The 20,157-nt window shown below is 41.3% G+C and overlaps 1 protein-coding gene across 1 annotated transcript in view; it reads left to right on the forward strand.

Moving 5' to 3' along the window:
* Positions 1 to 18,120: 18,120 nt before the first annotated feature.
* entpd1 (ectonucleoside triphosphate diphosphohydrolase 1) overlaps positions 18,121 to 20,157 on the forward strand; it is a 41,453-nt gene continuing 39,416 nt past the window's right edge. Inside the window, exon 1 of the mRNA XM_061231666.1 lies at positions 18,121 to 18,228. Coding sequence (XP_061087650.1) covers positions 18,213 to 18,228 — 16 coding nt within the window. The 5' untranslated portion in view covers positions 18,121 to 18,212. The remainder of the gene's footprint in view (positions 18,229 to 20,157) is intronic.

Here is a 20,157-nt window from a genome sequence, read left to right on the forward strand (position 1 = left end):
GCAGTTGGAAGGTTCCCGGTTAAATCCCCCATCCTGAGTTTTGACATCAAGCAAGACACCTAACTAAGAGCCCCAATTGCCTGTAGCGTAGTGGTTAAGGTACATGACTGGGACACTGCAAGGTTGGTGGTTCAATCCCTGGTGTAGCCACAATAAGATCCGCACAGCCATTGGGCCCTTGCTCCAGGGGAGGATTTAGTCTCCTGCTTAGTCTGATCAACTGTACATCACTCTGGATAAGAGTATCTGCCAAATGCCAATAATGTAATGTAATGTAACAAAACTGCTGTCCTTCTTACTAACAAAGAAGAACCTGGCACCAGCAGGAGAAGTGGATGGGCAGATGTGACCAGCAGCCTGTACTTCCTGAATGAACTTCTCCTTGCCCCGTGTCTCATGAAGAGAGCAAAAATAATCAGAGGCTCTGAAAGGGTTAAAATAAGCATTTCCTTTTGTCGTTACCAGATATTTCTAGCCAAAAGTCACAATCTATTACCCATAGAAGGGCTGAGGGTAACTTGACTCTCTATGACTCTCCAATGTGCAGGTAGTCAGTGGACACATGCCAATTTTGGCACCACTCCGCCAATAGGTAGCACTATAAAAACCTAATAAGTTTAAATGCTTATAACCGTATATAATCATCAACCAATAAGGTTGAAATTTGGTATCTTATATTTCTGTGGAAGTCTCCAACAGGGTTTTCAAAAATTGAAAGATATCTTTAAAAATATGGCCGCTGCCATTTGACAGGCTTAGCAACGGCCAATCATCATGAAATGCAGTGTGTAACCTCAGTGAGCAATTTGGATGTACACTGTTAAAGTCATATCTGAAAAAATATGGCTACGATCAGCCAATCAAAATTCAGCAGTCATTACAAACTTGGTGAGAATTGGCCAATAGGCAGCACAACGGTAATATATTAACCTTTTGAGTGCTACAGCATGTATTTCTCACTGTGTTTACACTACTGTCATCAGCTTTATTGACAAATGTTCTTCAGTGATCCACCATGTCCCCCATATTGCATTTCAGCAAATTTGTATTTCTTGAAAAATGCTTAAAATGCTTCTTTTCCTAGAATAATAGGTACTGCCTCCTGAGACCAAGCTTCATCAAAACGGTGGTCCTGTGTTTAGCACATTTGCCTCTGAGAAAGAAGGTCCTAGGTTTGAATCCAGCTAGAGCCCTTTCTGTGTGGACTGTGTATACAGGTGCCTGTGTGGATTCTCTTAAATGGACTTAGGAGCGATAAATAATCTTGAAATTTGGTCCATGTGTACACTAACTTGTACTAACTGTGTACTAACTTCCAAAACTTGGTGAGAATTGGCCAATACAGGGCAATACAGTAATTTATCAAACTTTCAGGAAGTGCGGTGTATTGCTGAGCTTCTTCAAACTATTATTCTAAATTTGTATTTGTTACAATGTGGCTGAATAAATAGCCAATTAAAATAGATGAATGCTATGAATGCTAATGCTCATGAATGCCAATAATGTCTGAAAGCAATGCTGGCTTCACATAAAACTGGCTAGATGTCTTTGCCACAATAAACCAAGGTATTCAGTATGTTGGTTCTACTGGGTTGAAAGGCACAGGGAAACATTTAATTAAATTAACTGTTCAACCAAATGGCCAAATAACTACAATATTTGGATGTTATGTCCAAAAGTCCATATAGTCCATACAATCTAGTCAGCAAGAAACCTATTTCTGACACGATCCTGGTCCCAATGGTTCACCCAATTCATAAATTGCCACGTTGAATGGTTATTTTTTCACTTTTTCTTTTGCCATTGACGTAACTTCATCCTAGCATGGTGGTCCAGTGCTTAGCAAGGTTGCCTTCCAGCAAGGCGGCCTGGGGTTCAAATCCAGCCTGGGCCCTTTCTGTGTGGAGTTTGTATGTTCTCTGGGTGCCTTAGTCGGTTCCCTTTATATCGCATGAAATGGACTGAACAAGGTCCAATCATCTTTGGTACTACCACTCTATCAGAACCTCTGTGCTTGCCAACTGCTGCGATGCCTGTCAATTGCTGCTTGCAGTTTTATTTTTTATAATATTTGATTTTATTGTGCGGCCATAAAAGGATAAATCCTAAAATTAACAATTTTGTCTTCCCATTCCTTTCCTGCCTATTCGATGGTTGATGCCATGGTTGGTGCACATCCAGATGGACGGCACCCTAGACGGCCACCTATGCTGCCTTTACAGTACCTTTGCCTAGGACTGGTTTAATTGAATGAGGTTTTTTTTGGAATTGAATCTGTAAAAATCCTTGAAAAATCCTAAATGACATCCCTGGATCCCAGCAGGAAGTGCCTTGTGAGGAAGTTGTTATACTGCTCTTTCGACACCAGTGGGCAGAAAAACATATATTATGCAGGCAGAGATGGAAAATCTGGGAACTGCTAGGTTGCCGCCCTCCACTTTGCTTACAGGATGCAGCAATTGATGTTCATTCAAGGGTAATTCCGACTCGAGTCAATCACACCACTGATGATTAATGATGTAAGGAGCCATTTTTTCATGCCATCTAACGATACGTACTGCGGAGAGATGTTCAGTTTCCACTGCTGAGCCGCAGCGAACAGCGGGGAAACTCATTTCGAGGCTTTGTTCAAATCAAAACGTCAAGCAACGGTTTCCTCCAGATCAATAGCCGCTGTCAATCACGTGAAAGCTTTGAACCCAGGGTTCAAAGGAAGGACTACTTTGACGTCAAAAGATGACATAAAAGCTGACGTGTCTGTCAATGTCTTGGGCCGGATATGAGTACTTCACTGACAATAAGTTCAAGAGAGGTATTTTATTATTTATGTTATTATTTATGTTTGACAGCAGTAGTGGCACGCCAATTGTGTGAAACACAAACAGGATGACGCAGAAAGCGGTAACAGCATTTTTCTAAGGTTTAGTCACCAATTTGCACAGGTGGGTAAATGCGGTGGGCTCCAGAATTATTGGCACCTTTAATAATAATGGAGAAAAAAGGCTCAGGATAAGTCAAAGTCCAGCAGGACAATGACTCCAAGCATACATCAAAATCCACACAGAAATTAAGTAAAAGCAACAACCATGTTCTGCAATGGCGATCTCCAGTCTCCAGACTTGAAGAAGGAAGAACTGAAGAACAGAAGAGGGGGGTATCCCAAGGATATCAATGATTCTGAAAAGTTCTGGATGGAGAACTGGACAAATCCCTCCAAATGTGTTCTCTAGCATCATCACAAATAATAGAAAAAGACCGATGGCTGTCATATCTGCCAGGGGTAGTTTTTTTCACAATTCTTTGCAGACTCTAGAGACTGCGTGAAAATCTCAGGACATCAGTAGTTTCTGAGATACTCAGACCACCCTGTCTGCCACCAACAATCATTCCACAGTCAAAGTCACTTAGATCAAATTTGTCCCCTTCCTGATAGTTTATGTGAACATTAACTGAAGCCCCTGACCCATATCTACATGATCGCATGCATTGTACCACTGCCACACAATTGGCTGATTAGATAATTGCATGAATAAGTAGGTGTAATAAATTAAAAATATTCCTAATAAAGTGCTTGTGAGTGTATATACTGATCAGTTTCTTTAATGTCTTAATCCAAAAATGTTTAACTATTGTACTAAATGTTTTATTGATTACATTTGTAGTTGTGGTTGATTCCTTGTTTTATTCTCCTGTTTTACTCCGCTTTTATCTGTTTCTGTTTTTAATGTTGCTTTGAATAACCACTCTCTTCCACTCCATTCATTAATTCATTCATTCATTCATTCAAGTGATTTGATGACAGACAGGGTTTGTTGTTTCCACCTACTGATGTCAATTAGCCCATATTGCTTGTTTGGGCTATTTGGCATCAGTGTTTTTTCTGCTACAGGATTAACAGACTTCCAGGGACCCCCGCAGGTGCACTGTCCTCTGATGGCACTGTGTAAACTGCAGTACTGTGATTTGCTTCTTAGAGTACACATTTTGCCATTTTGTATTATTCTGGGAGGGTTCCATGTGTCTGTGGTGCGTTCCTCATCTGCTATGGCCAGCAAACTGAAGGAAAGGCAGCAGTGCTCAAAGAGAAAGATTCATATTCAATAAAAGGACCAAGTTTCCCCTCCATTACTAACTGTATCATTCCCTCTTTAGCCCAACATGAGAAACACAAGCTGATTTTCCCAATAGGTGGATAGAGTCTAAATTACATGAATGACTTGCCTTCCCTTTTCCCTTTTAAGAGTTTTGATTTTATTTCTGGTTTCCTGTATGTTTTTAATTGGTCCAGACAGGTCTACATGCGGTGAAGGATACTATATATACGACCAGATATTTCTAACCAGACGTTTTTGATGGCCTGCTGAAATGTACAATGGCTGGTATAGGGGCATTGATGGGTTTGGGCTTAAAGTGGTCATTAAAACACAGTTCGAACAACTCCAAAGCAGCTTTTACCTTATGTTTTGCCTGAGGAGACTGTCCGTTAAAGCACATTCATTTTATAGGCTTTATTCACAGTTTTTATTTCACGTAAGTAGATACCTCTTTCTTCTCAGTTCATAACTCAACAGTTACAGTGTTTCCCATACATCAGCTTTATTTCAGCTTTTTATTTCACGTCAAAATAGATTTGCCCCCGTCCAAAAAATCTTTTTTTGTATTTAGTTGTTTATTTCTGTCAGCAACACAAAGGTGGGCAGCTGCCCATTCATTTAGGCTGCCGCCGCTATTTCCGTACGGCGGAAACACTGGGAGGTGCGACAAATAGAGGATGAAAGGTCTAAGAGGGAACATGCTGACATCTGGTTTCAGGGAAACTAGCCACATTTTTAACAAATCTACGTAATTTGGTGAGGAAGACTTTCGGACGATTCTGTAATTTTCCCCCCTGAAAGCTGGGATTGTGAGATGCTTCTCTCATGGGTAGTACTGTTGACAGAGGAAACCATGTCAGCTCTTTCCTTCAGTGCAGCGGCCTGAAGCTTCACACATCACAGGATATTCCTCCAACCAAAGACGAGAATAAATATTATTTAAAAAAGAACATTTCTGGACACACTGCTTTGTTATTTTCTGTGTATTTTGTTCAGAAACATCAATAAGGAGGCCTATGTGTAACATTATTGAAATTAAAACTTAGATAATATTTAAAAAAATAGAAAGCGAACTCTATCGACATGAGCGGAAGTTTGCTTCCACAGAAATGTCTAGATTAGAACCTATGGACAAATGAGAGGAAGGAAACATATGGCAGCGTTTCATGAATGCGTTTCAAACAAGAAACAAAATGAAGGATCTAGACTGACTCACAAACATACATGTGCATGCACATACATACACACAGGGTATAAAGAGCACTGATGTTTTGCAGCTGGTCATACATCTATCCATGACTTAAACTCAGGCTCTTTATTGGTTTACATAACGTCCTACATTGTGTACACAGGAAACTCTCAACAAGAACAGCAAGCTCCTGAGGGGCTATTTCAGGCCAGATAAAGCATTCTCATGATTCTTCCAATAAACATTTGAGTCAGAAATGCTTCTCATAAATATGAAAGCAGAAAGATTTGGGGGATAAAAAAAAAACACTTATTGTGATAAACACTTATCAGCCCAACAGCACAGAGCATTCTTGTTGTTGGAGCTGGCCGTTGAGTCTGATTAAACAGAGTAACAGTTGAATTGCAGAGTTCATGTGTGCGCATCGCTTTGGCCTTCCAAAGTAAATGAATGAGTCCGAAAACCTACCATGGTTTAACGATTTCAATCCGCAACAGGTGACAAGTTTTGAAATGCTAATTCCATGGGTAAGAGTTTGAGTAAACTAAACACTTCTGTGACAAGAAAGTGTAAAATTGTCACAGGCACACACTGAAACATGCCTTAAACATTTCCCAGCCACTGTAACAGTACTTAGATGTTAGTTATCTGTGGGAAAAAGCTCACCGTGAGTCTGTTTTCCTTGACACCGTTGCCACACTTTTTAGTTTTTTGTGTATTCACAACCCTCACTTATTTTGAGGGTTGGCCACAGGTAATGAGTGTTTTTTCTGCGTTTAACCCTCAAGCGACCAACATATTTTGCACACAGAAATGACCAACTCAGGTCAGATGTGACCCCAATTTTAGTCTAATGAAAAAGAAGCCCCAATCAATTCAAAAACAGTTTTATTTTATTAAAATGTCATTAAACATATAAAAGACATTTCATTTTCATAAAAAACAAAAGTATATGTTTATATTATTACAATTATAGCACTTCAGCAATGATCATTAATCATTAATGACAGTGACCCACATTGGCCATATATCAGGGATTGGTACACAATAACACAACCCATGTGAGGTCAATATGTAATGTTATTGAGGTAACATTGTGATAAATTGCATATATCCTTGTTTTAAATGTGATAGGACACTGTTCTCTGATATTTATTTGTGAACTCATTCAGGGGAGTCCTATACTATTCGCAAGCTCTGTATTTGCATATATGACCCCAAAGGATATGTTATCATCTAATCATCACATCACTCCAAATATTGTTTGACAAAGTCGAGTAATTTGGGAAGGATCAAATATGTTACCATTAAGATATCAATAAAAAGTATATGTCTGGGGTCATCTATCCCCCTCTTACTTTCCACATGTTTTTCATCCTAAATAAGGAAGGAGTTTGTAGCAGGTCCTATCAGTTATATCATACTTTGGCTAATTTTAGCTGCGTAACCACACAGCAAGCTACACAAAGGCTTGTGGCCTGGTTTCCTGGAAGGGTGTACTGTATTCCAAAGTGGCTATGTCTGCGGCACCGCAAACACATGTTTCCAAGCCTCAGGTAAAGTGGAAGTTTCCGCAGAGACCCCCCCCCCCTCAAATCTTGCTGTTTGATTTGAGTTTTGTTTATGCAGGGTAACTGAGCAGCACATGTGTTGTGGGAAAGGTTGTGGAATGTCTGCATTCCCTCACAGCACAAAAACAGCCTCGGAAGCAGCTGGCTTCACTTACAGGCTAGTGGCCTTCTCATATGAAACTCCTGCCAAATCCCGGTTTTAGAACTGAGAGTACAGGAGGAGCACCTTTAAACCATCCCTTTGAGGTGGAATGCAGAAAACCAAGGATGAAGCAGGACTATCACCAGTGTTAGCCATGCGTTTAGTCACGAGTGAAGGATTTTCCTTGACTGTCATTGACTCCAAAGGCAATCAAAAGCTTAGAATCAAGACTAGATGCTGAAAGCTTTCTTATGCCTGCAGTATGGAAGCAATTGAATACAACCGATTAATCAGAAACAGCTGAAAAGCCAACTGTCCAATTACTTTTGATCCCCTAGAATGGAGGGCCTATGTATGAAAAGGAATGTAATTCCCCTGATATGGTTGTAAATATTCACATTAAAGGCGTCAATCTGCACGTTAACCTCATATTAATTGTTTCATTTCACATTCAACATGCTGGAGTACAGAGCCAAAAGAACAGATTGTACAATTGTACCAGTGCCCAAATATAGACTGCACTGTACATACTGTATATTGAACTATTTCGTAATTATAATCGGTGGGCCTCCTGCCTTTGTTCAGTGGGAAAACAAGACCACATGTGATACATATTCATTGGTGAATGAATATGTCGCGCGTAAATCACCCTTTCAAAGCGTGCAAAAAGAAAGCGCCGGCGTCTCATATATTCCCAGAGCAGCCTCTGCAAGAACCAATGACTATTCTTTAAAGCAAAACTCTTAGGAGGCTGTTAAAAGTTTCAGGCGGCAAGATGCGAGGGCTGATGCGCCGGCTCTCCCCGTTTTAATGTATTATGGATCAGCGCGGCGCGCGGAAGCGGATGAGATATCTTTCTGCCTATGGAGAGCTGCTGTCCAGAGGCTCCCCAAGCGGGGCCGGGGACACTCTGAATCTCCTGGAAGTGCTAATTGCTCCCCGCGTTGCTGCTGTCTATGTGACGTGCGCATAGCCCCTCCGTTTCCGCAACGCTCTCCGTAGTCCTTGTCTTGATACCACGGCTCAGTCGCATATAGGGATGGGAGATTCGGCGCCCTCGTAACTCTATTTTTAGCGGAGCTGAAATTTTAACACATTTTAACACATTTCTGAAAACCTGAATCGATTAGCGTCTGCAGGCCACCATTTTCAATTCAGTCTATTAAGGTGGTTGGGCATTGTCTTTTTCGGGAAGACGTTCTGGGAAGTAACATCTGTCCGATAATTCTTGTTCAGCTAACCAATGGCATTAATGGTGAATGATATCACTCAAGGGACCCAGGTGATAATCAAAGTGAAGAACTACAATACAGTAGTTACATTCAAACACCGGTGAGTTGTGGGTTTAAATCCTGGGGCTGGGACAGGGGTTAGAAGGCTGAGTTATTATTGGTCCCCTGTAGCAACTAACCTGGGACTGTTATCAATAGATGTTAAACAATAGGTACCTGGAAAATATAGAGGTTTCCCGTTGAAACAAAGTGCTGCTTTGCAGGGAATAACAAATGTCTAACTAAGCTCTTAATCATTTATTGGGAGGTTGTGACAAAAAACAATGTGCCCACAGTTTAATGTCCTGTTTGTGTAGCCTGGCCTTCACAATAGAGAGTACTGGAAAGTCTTGGCAAAGGAAACCCCTCGGGTCTCCACGCCCACACAGGACCAGTTCTACAGTCTGAAAGCGATGAACATCACCACTCAGAAGGCCCAACCCGTGATATGGCTAGCAGATTGGTCTCTTAGTATTATTATTATTATTATTATTATTATTATTATTATTATTATTATTATTATTATTATTATATAGGATTCATTTTAGCCAGTAAAGCATCACTGTGGCATGTTAGCCTTTGGTTTCAGAAATATTTAAATAATACACATTTGAATTTTCAATAAACATCCAAAAATAACATCCCCCAATCAGAAAGGTAAAAGAAGAAACAACAGAGAGGGAATCATTTCCTTGTCTTTTTTAAAATGGTACATCCCAGTGTAGGAAACAATATTGGCTGGTTATATTTTCTACTTTCCTACATGGGAAAATATTTCCTTGGTAACCTCTTTGGAGTTTTGATTAAAGATTAAAATATTCCAAATTTCCTTCTTTAGATGAGGTCCAGCGGAAGGTCCTGACCATTTTTTCCCCCAAAGGGACGTTTACAAGTAGGTTAATTTTACATGAAATATGAATAATGTATTAACTGCTTTTTTGAAGGCCACATAGAAAGCCATTGTCTGCTATTTTTAGGAAGCATGGAAACAAGGCATCCTTGAAATGCATTTCTAGCCACAGTTCCACCCCAACAAAAAGCCTCATTATCTCAGATATTTCAACACTCTTCTTTCCTTTTCAGAAACTGAATTTCTTCACCATGGGAGTTTGGGGGGGGAGCTCTGAACTTGACTGAAAAGTTGCTTGCATTTCTTTCAGCCTCAATGAAGACACTGTCTTTTTCTTCCATTCTCTATATATCCCCCTCTCTCTGTCTTGCATCTCTCTGGTGCTCTTGGAAATATGATTTCCATAATGGCTTACATCAATTATTAATCTACACCATTGTGATGTTTTTCCTACGCAAGCAAAAACACGTCTTTCACAATCAATGGCTTCTTAGTTCTTCTCTATTCTACTCTATTTAAAACTATCTTTATAATTTTAGCAAGTAGCAATGTGCAATGTGCTTTTAAATTGAACCAGAAACATTAATAGGTTGCATAGCCATTCACAGTGCTATATCTAAGTGCTACACAGTGGATTCATCTCAACTGCAGCCAAAGGTGGTTGCCAGAACATTCTCAACATGCAGAGAGTGATTCAATGGTGAGGATGATTAGACAGGCAGAATGAGACTTGTAGGTGAGAGGACATTAATGGCAATTTTTGGCAGACGCTCTTATCCAGAGTGACATACAGTTGATTAGACTAAGCAAGAGACAATCCTCCCCTGGAGCAATGCAGGGTTAAGGGCCTGGCACAAGGGCCCAACGGCTGTGCGGATCTTATAGTGGCTACATTGGGGATCGACCACCAACCTTGCGGGTCCCAGTCATGTACCTTAACCACTACGCTACAGGCCACCCTATTAGGACAGGACCTATTTTGCTCTGTGAGTACAATGGGATCTGAAATGGCCACAGTAACTGCCACCAGACCAGGACATTCATTTTATGTCTGATCCAGGGGGAAAGATTGCCTCCTACTGGCCCAGGCACAACACATCAAACTGCAGTCTTGTTTTTCCAGAATTATTCCCTTCAAGGTGCTAACCACGGCTGGCCCTTAGCCTCAGACATGGCTGAAGAGAACTGAGAAAGCTGTCTGAAATATGTAATTAAACCACTTGCCACATCTCACAAGAGCACATTCTGTAAGCACGAATCTCACGAGTGCTCTTATCCAGAACTGAGGCATGAGGTTAACACATTAAGGTGGTTGGAATAAAGAAATATAGAAAATATCACCATGACAATCCAATCCGCAGCAAGTGAAGTTGAGCCCCAGTTCCTTTCCTTTGGATTCAGTAAATTATCCAATTATCACTGGAGGAGGCACAATCCAGTAATTAGATTCAATTATATGCAATAGCGCACCCTAGCACACTCTATCACAATATCTGAACATGCTCCAATTAGTCGACAGTCACTCTATACCACTCCATAATGGGTTTGGGGTTAGATCCCTTGCCATGGTACTGTCTGACCTTTCATTCATTTCCGATCTGTTACCCTCTCTGCTTTCTCCCTGTCTGAATAAACCAAAATATCTAAGAAGGTTGCCTGTTCCCACTGCTCTTGTGCTCAAAAAACGCTTACAGTACGTTAAAAAGCAAGCGTCAGTATGATCGGGTTCTCGTGCTGGTCAATCAACCACATCACACACAAGTCACCATGGTAACCATGTGAGGTCAAGGGCAAAGGCTTGCTTTACTGTGATGACATATTTGTGATGTATGAGCTACCAGCTCTTATCTGAGGAAACTGGAGTAATCTAGGGTCTGGGAAACTGTGGTGACCTCTCTGTCTCGGGACTGGTCGTCATTAGTAAACTTCATTTTGGTCTCTTCTTTCTGTTTAATGTGTTTTTGGCTCAGGACAACGCACCTTCCTCATTTTAATTCAACCTGCATTTCAAAAAACAATCCAAAGATTAATCACCAGGCAAAACGCAGTATAGTGGAGACACAAGATAAATTCATTTAGTTGAAATGATAAACCTGATATAGTTGGAATAACAGGACACCAGGCTATCACAGGTCATTTCCCTATTGCCATGGTGACTCCACGAAGGGAACAGAACATACCCTAACAAGAACAAATTCCTGGAAGATTTACTGGAAGCTGAAGTGCACAGGCACATATACACATGCTCACACACAGCTACAGGTATACAGTTGTACTTGTTCATGAATGGTTGACAATTCCATTCTGCAGGCACTGTTGTATAACTGGCTCATTTTTCAGAACCTTTTAGCCACACCCATTAGAGGTTTTAACAACAGAAACTGGTAACTAAGGAAGCACGTAGTCCATTTTTTGAGCTTTCTGATTACAAAAGTCACCGAGGGTCCTTGACACAATGTGTTTGCACACCAGTGGCCATCCACGCAGTGCTAACGCACTGGAGATTAATCCGCAAAGTTGATGCAGGCCAGACAGATCAGTGACAGTATGTGCAGCAGCTCCAAAATGGTGTTTGTGCTGGCAGTGATGTAGGTTGACACCTTTATCACACAAAGGAAGGTCATTTGGACAAGCTGAAAGCTGGGGAAAGTAATTTAAACTGTTTTATTTTTAAAGGAGTAACATGGTGGTTGGTCACAGGTAGGTTTTTATATGCAATTTGCACTAGAGGGCATTGAAGAAACATGATGAAAGTATTAAATATGTCCATTCTTTAGTTTTGGAGAAGTAAGCGTTTTAAATGTATTGTCATATTTTCAACTGGTTGAGAATGTTCTCCTAGTAATACGCCACATGAGGGTTGCACTGCTGACCTACAGGAAAGTGGGTGCACGTCATAGCTAATTGACGGTTTGGGTTAGGTTTAGAAAAATATGTTTTAAAATACATTTAAATGATTGAATAATAAAAAAGTATGTTTGTTTTATTGTTGCCTAAAAACAACTGGAAAGTGTTACTCCTTTGAGAAAAAATATTTTTAGTTACATTCTTCAATATACTCACACACACATGCATTACCTGATCATAAAATGGGAACACATTACGAGTAACAATTTCACTATTGAGGAGCATCCTTGAAATAACTGAATGAACAGAATAATTGATTTTGCTGCTGACAGCAGCCTCAGTTTCTAAGGAACTACCATGAAGAAAAGTCAACCATTACTTACCAATTATTTAGCTAGATAGCAAGTAAGCAAACTTTAAACATTAGCTATATCTTTGCTATCATACAGAACATCCAAGTAAACGTTATATCAATTCCATGACAAAACAAATAGTTAAGTGGCCAAACAGAATGGAGCCTGAGTTTCTCTGCCCTCAGGTGTACAATGATAAGAAGATGCAATCTTGTTTCAGTTCATTTTCATAATTGCTCACACATTCGTCTGTTAACTTTTGGATAGTGACAGGTGACAGACATTTCTCTGTTAAGGTGTCGATGCTGAAATGCCCTCATATTGCTGCTCACTGATTTGCTCAGCCTTTGAAGGGTTTTTGCAGACATGTGGCAATGGGTCTTCCCAGCTAGCAGGGAACATTCCCATAAGATTCATAGCATTTCCTGTAAGTTATTAGAAAGATATAGTGGAACATTTTTATTGCAACATTCTTATAACATTTTTAGAATGTTGGAGCGTTACACAGTTACAGTATGTTTTTAATATAATGTTCTTTTAAAAAATCTTTCTCCAGTCAACAAGCCAGCACACATGGTGGCTGTCCTGAGGCAGCTAGTGCATCCCCCTGCAGTCAATGGGACTGGTAGACGAGTATTAATTAGAAAATCAAAATAGATGTTCAGGCCACCATAGTCATAAATAGCACTGAAATTAAAACAAATAAAGTTGTATGTGGTTAAACATACACGGCGAATGACCAAACCAACAGTGCAAAAAGTAAATTTGAGTTTAAAGTGACTCAAACCTTCATCAAGTGACCTGAACAAAAACATATCTCCATCAATACAAATGAAACAGTCCTGCTGCACACAAGACAAGAAAATTTTAAGAAAATAAACGGAAGATTTGGGGAGTAGACATGTCGGGAAACAGGTGGTGGATGATGGAATATTAGGCAGACAAGGCTTGGGGCTAATGGCCAATTGATTGCGTGGGTTGTGGAAAGCGATTGAGTGAATACAGAAATTTGACCAATGTTTTCTTTCCCCACCCCAAAGGTCATCTAATGAGGCAATGACACTACAGCATGCAGGAGGAACTGAAAGAACTCGACATACTGGAGAGGAAATGAAAAAGGATTGTTTCAGAACGTCTGGAATATTTACAGAACCAGTCAAAAGTTTTTCTGTTTTTTCCTATTGATGTTTTATTTTCTGTGTTTGTAATCATACATGGTCAAAGTGCAGATTCTCAGCTTTTATTAAATGTAAATGTAGTAGTTACAGTATTTTTTATACAGAGGCCCACATTTCAATGTTTGAGACAAATAAAATAGTCATGTTTTGTATTTAATGCATATTGTTTGCATGCCATGACTTCCTGAAGTCTGTGACCTATCAACATCACTAGAGTCTGAATATCATATTTGCAGGTTGTCGCACAAGTGATACAAAAATGTCTTTGCATTTGAATGGATCTCTATGGGAACTGGGGGATGGGACTAGATCCAACTGTAAATTATGGCAAAACAGTTCGAAATACATTTGCTCGCTAAATGGCTTTATATCATCAAGGGTGCAAGGTATCAGATGAACCTCAAACCATTGTGCTGCTTCTAGATATAGAATAGTGCAATGGATATGCACCAAATACAAAACATGACTCTTTTCTTTCACATTATGTTATGGGGGGCTATGCATAAAAAGTGCTGTAATTACTACAAGGTGAAACCAAAATGTATAAAAATATGGTTTAATAAAAGCTGAGAATGTGCGCATTGACCACATATGAATTGTTTGACTACAAACAGTGGAAAAAAAAAAAAGCCAGAAAAGCGCAAACGTTTGACTGGTGCTGTATATCCGGGCTAGTGGCAGCAGCGCAATGCATACAATCATGTAGCTACGGGTCAGGAGCTTTAGTTAATGTTCACATCAACCATCAGAATGGGGGAAAATGTGATCTAAGTGACTTTGACCGTGGAATGATTGTTGGTGGCAGACAGGGCGGTTTGAGTAACTGCTAATCTCCTGGGATTGTCATGCACACAAGTCCATAGAGTTTGCAAAGAATGGTGCAAAAAAACAAATAAAAAAGCAGCAGTTCTGCCGACAGAAACGCCTTGTTAAAGAGAGACGTATTGATTACAATATGTAACATATGAGGTGAAAGCAAGGCAGTTGAATCACAAAGCAGTGATGTGTGGATACAAGCTTTTATACCACACACCTGAAATCCATCCATCCATACATTATCTTAACCCGCTTATCCTGAACGAGGTCGCAGGGGGGCTGGAGCCTATCCCAGCATACATTGGGCGAAAGGCAGGAATACACCCTGGACATGTCGCCAGTCTATCGCAGGGCACACAAACCATTCACTCACACACTCATACCTACGAGCAATTTAGACTCTCCAGTCAGCCTAACCTGCATGTCTTTGGACTGTGGACCCGGAGGAAACCCACGCAGACACGGGGAGAACATTCAAACTCCGCAAAGAGAGGCCCCGGCCGACGAGGATTCAAACCCAGGACCTCCTTGCTGTGAGGCGGCAGTGCTACCTACTGCACCATCCGTGCCACCCACACCTGAAATAAAATGCATAAATAAAATGCTGGCTTCTGCCCCTGATTGGGTGACAGGCAGACAAATAGACATCATTACATTATGTATGTGATGTGGAAGGGAACTGAATGGCCATTGTCACCAGTAAACCAATCTCAATCCCATCTCACACCCATTGATCACTCTGGCTTCTCCCTGGTGGTGCCAGATTTTGTGTCACGTTTCATGTTTGTCCTGTCATGATTTATGTTTAGTTATTGTCTTGGTTATGTTATTGTCATGTCACGTATTATGTTAGTCTAGTATCACCACGTTTTTATGTTTCATGTCATGTTATGTTTCATGTTTAGTTGTTGTTACGATTTAATTGTTAGTCTTGCCATGTCATCTCGTATAGTTTATTGTCATTGTTTTGCAAACTTATGTCATTATTTATGTTTCATGTTATGTTGTACTGTTCATTGATTAGCATACACTCTTTCGTGTCTTTCTGCAAATCTTGCATTCCTGCTTTCTCTCTCTCCCTTTCTGTCACTCACACCCTAATTGATTGATTTCCCTTGTCTACTTACTAATCTACTAATGCTAGATCAGGATTGGGTAATATTAACATTCTAACCATGTGTTCATGTTACCTTACGTTTCTTGTGCATGTCATTTACTAATTTACTCATGTTAGGGCAGGATAGGTTTATTACTAACGATTACTAATTACCTTGTTAACTTGTCAATCCTCCACCCCTGATTTCCATTCTCTTGCTGCTCTCAAGCTAATTGTCTATACCTGTCTTCACCTGCATATAAAGCTGTTTCATGTCTTGTCTTTGTGAAATTGTTTGCCTCCTGTTTGTCAGTGCATTGCTTTAGTGGCTTTTGGCAGGCCATTGTCTACCTGTTATGAGCCAAGCCTGTTTACTGACCAATGATTATTGACTTCTGTTTTGTTTACCATTGCCTGCTTTTGCCCCACGGAGCAGACTTTGGTCTTGACTCTTGCACCGTCATCGACCCTGAGCCTGCCTACCGCCCGCCTGTACTTCTGCCCCGCTGACCGCTTTCCTGGCTACTGGACTTTTTGCATGGTGTACCAATTACAAGACTGCCTTCTCCCTCGGTACTGCGCTTTGGTTTTTTGGCTGGATTTTCTGTGTATGAACACTGCTTGTTTTTTGACTACGCTCTCTGGATATTCCCCGAATAAAGCGCTGACGGGACTTAATTACACCACTGTTTCTGAGTCGTGCATTTTGGGTCCAAACCCCCATGCATCCGTCTCACTTTGTTTCTAACCCCACCTTGATAATTGAATGATAACCATCCAAGAACACTGAGGCAGGAAATGTATTTAGGAAAATTCCCTGATTTAATTCACCCACAAAATTGGGCATCTCATTTAGCATTGTAAAAATGGCATTTGTAACAGGAAATGGACCTTATGGCTCCCATTTAATATTATAGTGTATGTCACAGTCCTTACATCTGCTCCACACTGCCAGATCCACAGTGAAGAACTTCTTGTTTCTTCTTCAATACTATAACTGTTTCACTGCTGGTACTTCGAATCGTGTTTCAGGAAAGAAAAAGTCGTTACTCGAAGTTCGAGGGTGAAAGACAATCTCTTTATTCGTCAGCTCTTCAATCTAACACAACCAATATTGAAGCATGGCACAGCTTAAGTACAATTTCTAAACAAAAGGAGCTAGCTAGGAGGAAGTCTCATACATGTGATAATTCAATCACCTGGGGTTGCTTTCCAAATGGCTCTCGGCTGCTAAGTTTATTGGGGGGAGCTTGCATTACAAAAGGTACTTCACACCCAGACAGAGATAAGATAAGGAGGGGAGACATACAGGTTTTTACTATTGAGACTGTGAATACAAATGTATTACTAAAGAAAACATCAAAATCTAACAACAGCCTGGTCATTCTGAAACCAGCCCTAGACTTATACATCTAGAACAGTGGTCTGCAACCCTGGTCCTGGAGAGCTACTGGGTCTGCTGGTTTTTGCTGTTACTCTGCACTTAATCAATTAGCAGATGATTACACAGTTAACTCACCTCACCTGGTTACCTGGGTCTCAACAGGGTGCTGATTTTAAGGTGAAAACAAAAACCAGCAGACCCAGTAGCTCTCCAGGACCAGGGTTGGTGACCTCTGATCTAGAAGCACAAATACCCATCTGACTCAAACTATTCTTTTTGACATGAAATAATAAACACGGGTTTTTCTTTTCTTTTCTGGAAACACCCAAGGTTGATAGATGAGGGACAAAACCTCACAACAAAAGCAGGGATTACTGTTACCAACAGATAGTAGCTTGGCCTGATTTTTTAAATGTCTTTGGGTGAATGGGTGAATGGATGAAGCAGGGGGGGATGAGGCAGGGTGAAAACCAGTGGAGACAGAACACAATGTGAGAATACTGTTACATGTTAACTTTTACAGCTCAGGGGAGAGGCTGACTGTGTCACCACACCAGAGGCTAATGTGCTCCTGTGACATAACAGCTCAACTTATTAACTAAGCAAGACGAACGTCCATGCTGCGGAACACACATGAGCTCAATGTAAAACAGAAAAGTTGTCAGTGGAACTTGTATGGCAGTCTGATCTACCCTATTTGACTTTAGGAGTCAAACCCTGAGAACAGGAAGTCTGTCTCAATCGTCTCATGAATTAAAGCACTGAATTGGGACTGGTGGAATCCCTCCACTTCAAACCGCCCGAGTTCACACAAAGGCTACAATTCAGGGGGTTCATGGATGGAAGGAGATTGAAGCGTTAAAATTCCTGCAGGGTGAATGGCCTTTAAATAAGAGATGCCAGCCAATAGCAGGACAACAGCCCGTTGCTTATTGGTCACCTCGGAAAACAAACATTTCCTTGTTTTTGAATCAGAGAGGCAGAATTCAGCCCTTGTTGTGGGATGTATCACTGAAAACACAATGTCAGTCCGTGTCTGAGTGCACCAGGAAAGAAAAGGTGCACGCAACACAGACACACACAAGTGTACTCACACAAACACACAGACAGCAAACAAAGAACACAGCGTACACGTATATACAGAGATGCACGATGCATACTCATTGAAAAGCTTGCACTCATGTTTGGCATGAGCAAAAACAGATGAAAGTAGAAAGAGGAAGAGGAGGAGCACAGGGATTGAGTGAGAGCGAAAGCACAAGTAAGAGAGAGAGAGAGAGAGAGAGAATGAGCCTAGCCCGCCCCCTTTAGCCCCCCTCTCTTTATAAAGGAACCACGGAGATGGAAGAACCTGCTGATAAGCTGTGGGCTGGCGGAGGGAGAGCAAGCGAGCGAGAGAGAGAGAGAGAGGGGAGGCACTCATGGCTGACCAGAGAGGTAGGATAAAGACAAGCGGTGGCAACTTTTCGGTGGGAGGTGGGGGCGGTGTGGGGGACGTTATGAGAGCACAGTTAGTGGTTCCCGTGAAGCACACGACTCAGTAATGATCGCACACACTTTGTCAGCTCACCATGGTATTGGATTGCATTTTTGTACATGTGTGACATGCACGTGTGAGTGTGTGTGAGCATGTGTTTTTCACACATGTATGTGGGGAGATACTTTCAAAGAACATTGTAATGCTGGTCAGAGGAGTTTTACACGTCACCTCTGCTTACCTGACTAACATTCTTGTGTGTCTGTGTGTATGAGTGTTTGTGTGTGTCTGTGTGTCTGTGTGTGTGAGTGTATGTGTGTGTGTCTGTGTGTGTGTCTGTGTGTGTCTGTGTGTGTGTGTGTCTCTGTGTGTGTCTGTGTGTGTGTGTCTGTGTGTGTGTGTGTGTGTGTGTGTCTGTGTCTGTGTGTCTGTGTGTATGAGTGTTTGTGTGTGTCTGTGTGTCTGTGTGTGTGAGTGTATGTGTGTGTGTCTGTGTGTGTGTCTGTGTGTGTGTCTGTGTGTCTGTGTGTGTGTGTGTCTCTGTGTGTGTCTGTGTGTGTGTGTGTGTGTGTGTGTGTGTGTCTGTGTCTGTGTGTCTGTGTGTGTGTGTGTGTGTCTGTGTCTGTGTGTGTGTGTGTCTGTGTCTCTGTGTGTCTGTGTGTGTGTGTCTGTGTGTCTGTGTCTGTGTGTCTGTGTGTGTGTCTGTGTCTGTGTGTGTGTGTGTGTGTGTGTCTGTGTGTCCGTGTGTGTGTGTGTGTGTGTGTCTGTGTGTGTGTGTGTGTCTGTGATAACCTGAGTGTTCCCTTCCTTCATCATCTCCGGTCCCGCCGCTCGGAATGCTAGTTGACTAAATTACAGAACTGTGGTTATATGCTACGTAAAGCAGAAAATGGCACGGTTTTAATTTGTTATTTAGCTGAAGCTTTTATCCAGAACAACTTACAGTTGATTAGACGAAGCAGGGGACTATACCCCCTGGAGCAATGCGGGGTTATTTGCTCAAGGGCCCTACAGCTGTGTGGATCTTAAGGGACCCAGTCATATATGTTAGCCACTAAGCTACAGGCTGCCTTGTACCCAGAGTGCTGTTGCATTGCGACCCTGTGCGCTTCAGTATGTTCCTCTTGTAGAAGAACTTTTCATGTCATGCTGTATGCCTCCTGTCCTACAGGTGTCATTGGATCAGAATACCACTTCCCTTGTAGACTCCTCCCCCTTTTTACTCCTATATCTGTCTGGGAGACTTTCGGTTCTGGGAGTATTACCATCATCTTGCTACAGAGGTGGTTTGCTTCCGTATACGTAAATAAAATAGAGACCAACAGCATTCATTCTAAGTGTGATCTTTGTTAAATATACACAACGCAGAGAAAGAGAACTAATTAAACTTCCACGACACTCTCTCAGTTTCTTCTACAAATATGCAGCCATAGGAAAACAGATAGGAAAATGAACACTGTAGATAAGGACATGTGTGTATAATATACATTTCCATACTTTTATGAGATACCGTGATGGATGGTGAGCTGACGGGTCTTTGTGAGGGAGATTCTCAGAAGTAGCAGAGTTGATTATCTGAAGAATCCTCCAGAAATAAATTGCCAGTATAACTTTCAGCGGGCCTTTCAAGGCCCTGTCTGCTTCACCGGAGCCCAGGCCTGGAATTAAACTGTCAAACAAAGTGTCTCTGGTGAGCTGCCTGCCCTGGCCATGCTCAACAGTGTGTGCAGTGGAAGGCTCTCTCTGAGCTAGAGGAGGAACATGGTCACAAGGGAAAAGTTGAGAAACCAGCTAAAAGACCAAGGCCTTGATTTTAAGTGTTCTTTTTTCTGCAGTAGAAACAATTTTATCAAAATGAACTCAAAAAACTTTTTAAAGTCTGTATTTAA

Source organism: Conger conger, chromosome 2, assembly GCF_963514075.1.
Source record: "Conger conger chromosome 2, fConCon1.1, whole genome shotgun sequence".
NCBI classification, from domain to species: Eukaryota; Metazoa; Chordata; class Actinopteri; order Anguilliformes; family Congridae; genus Conger; species Conger conger.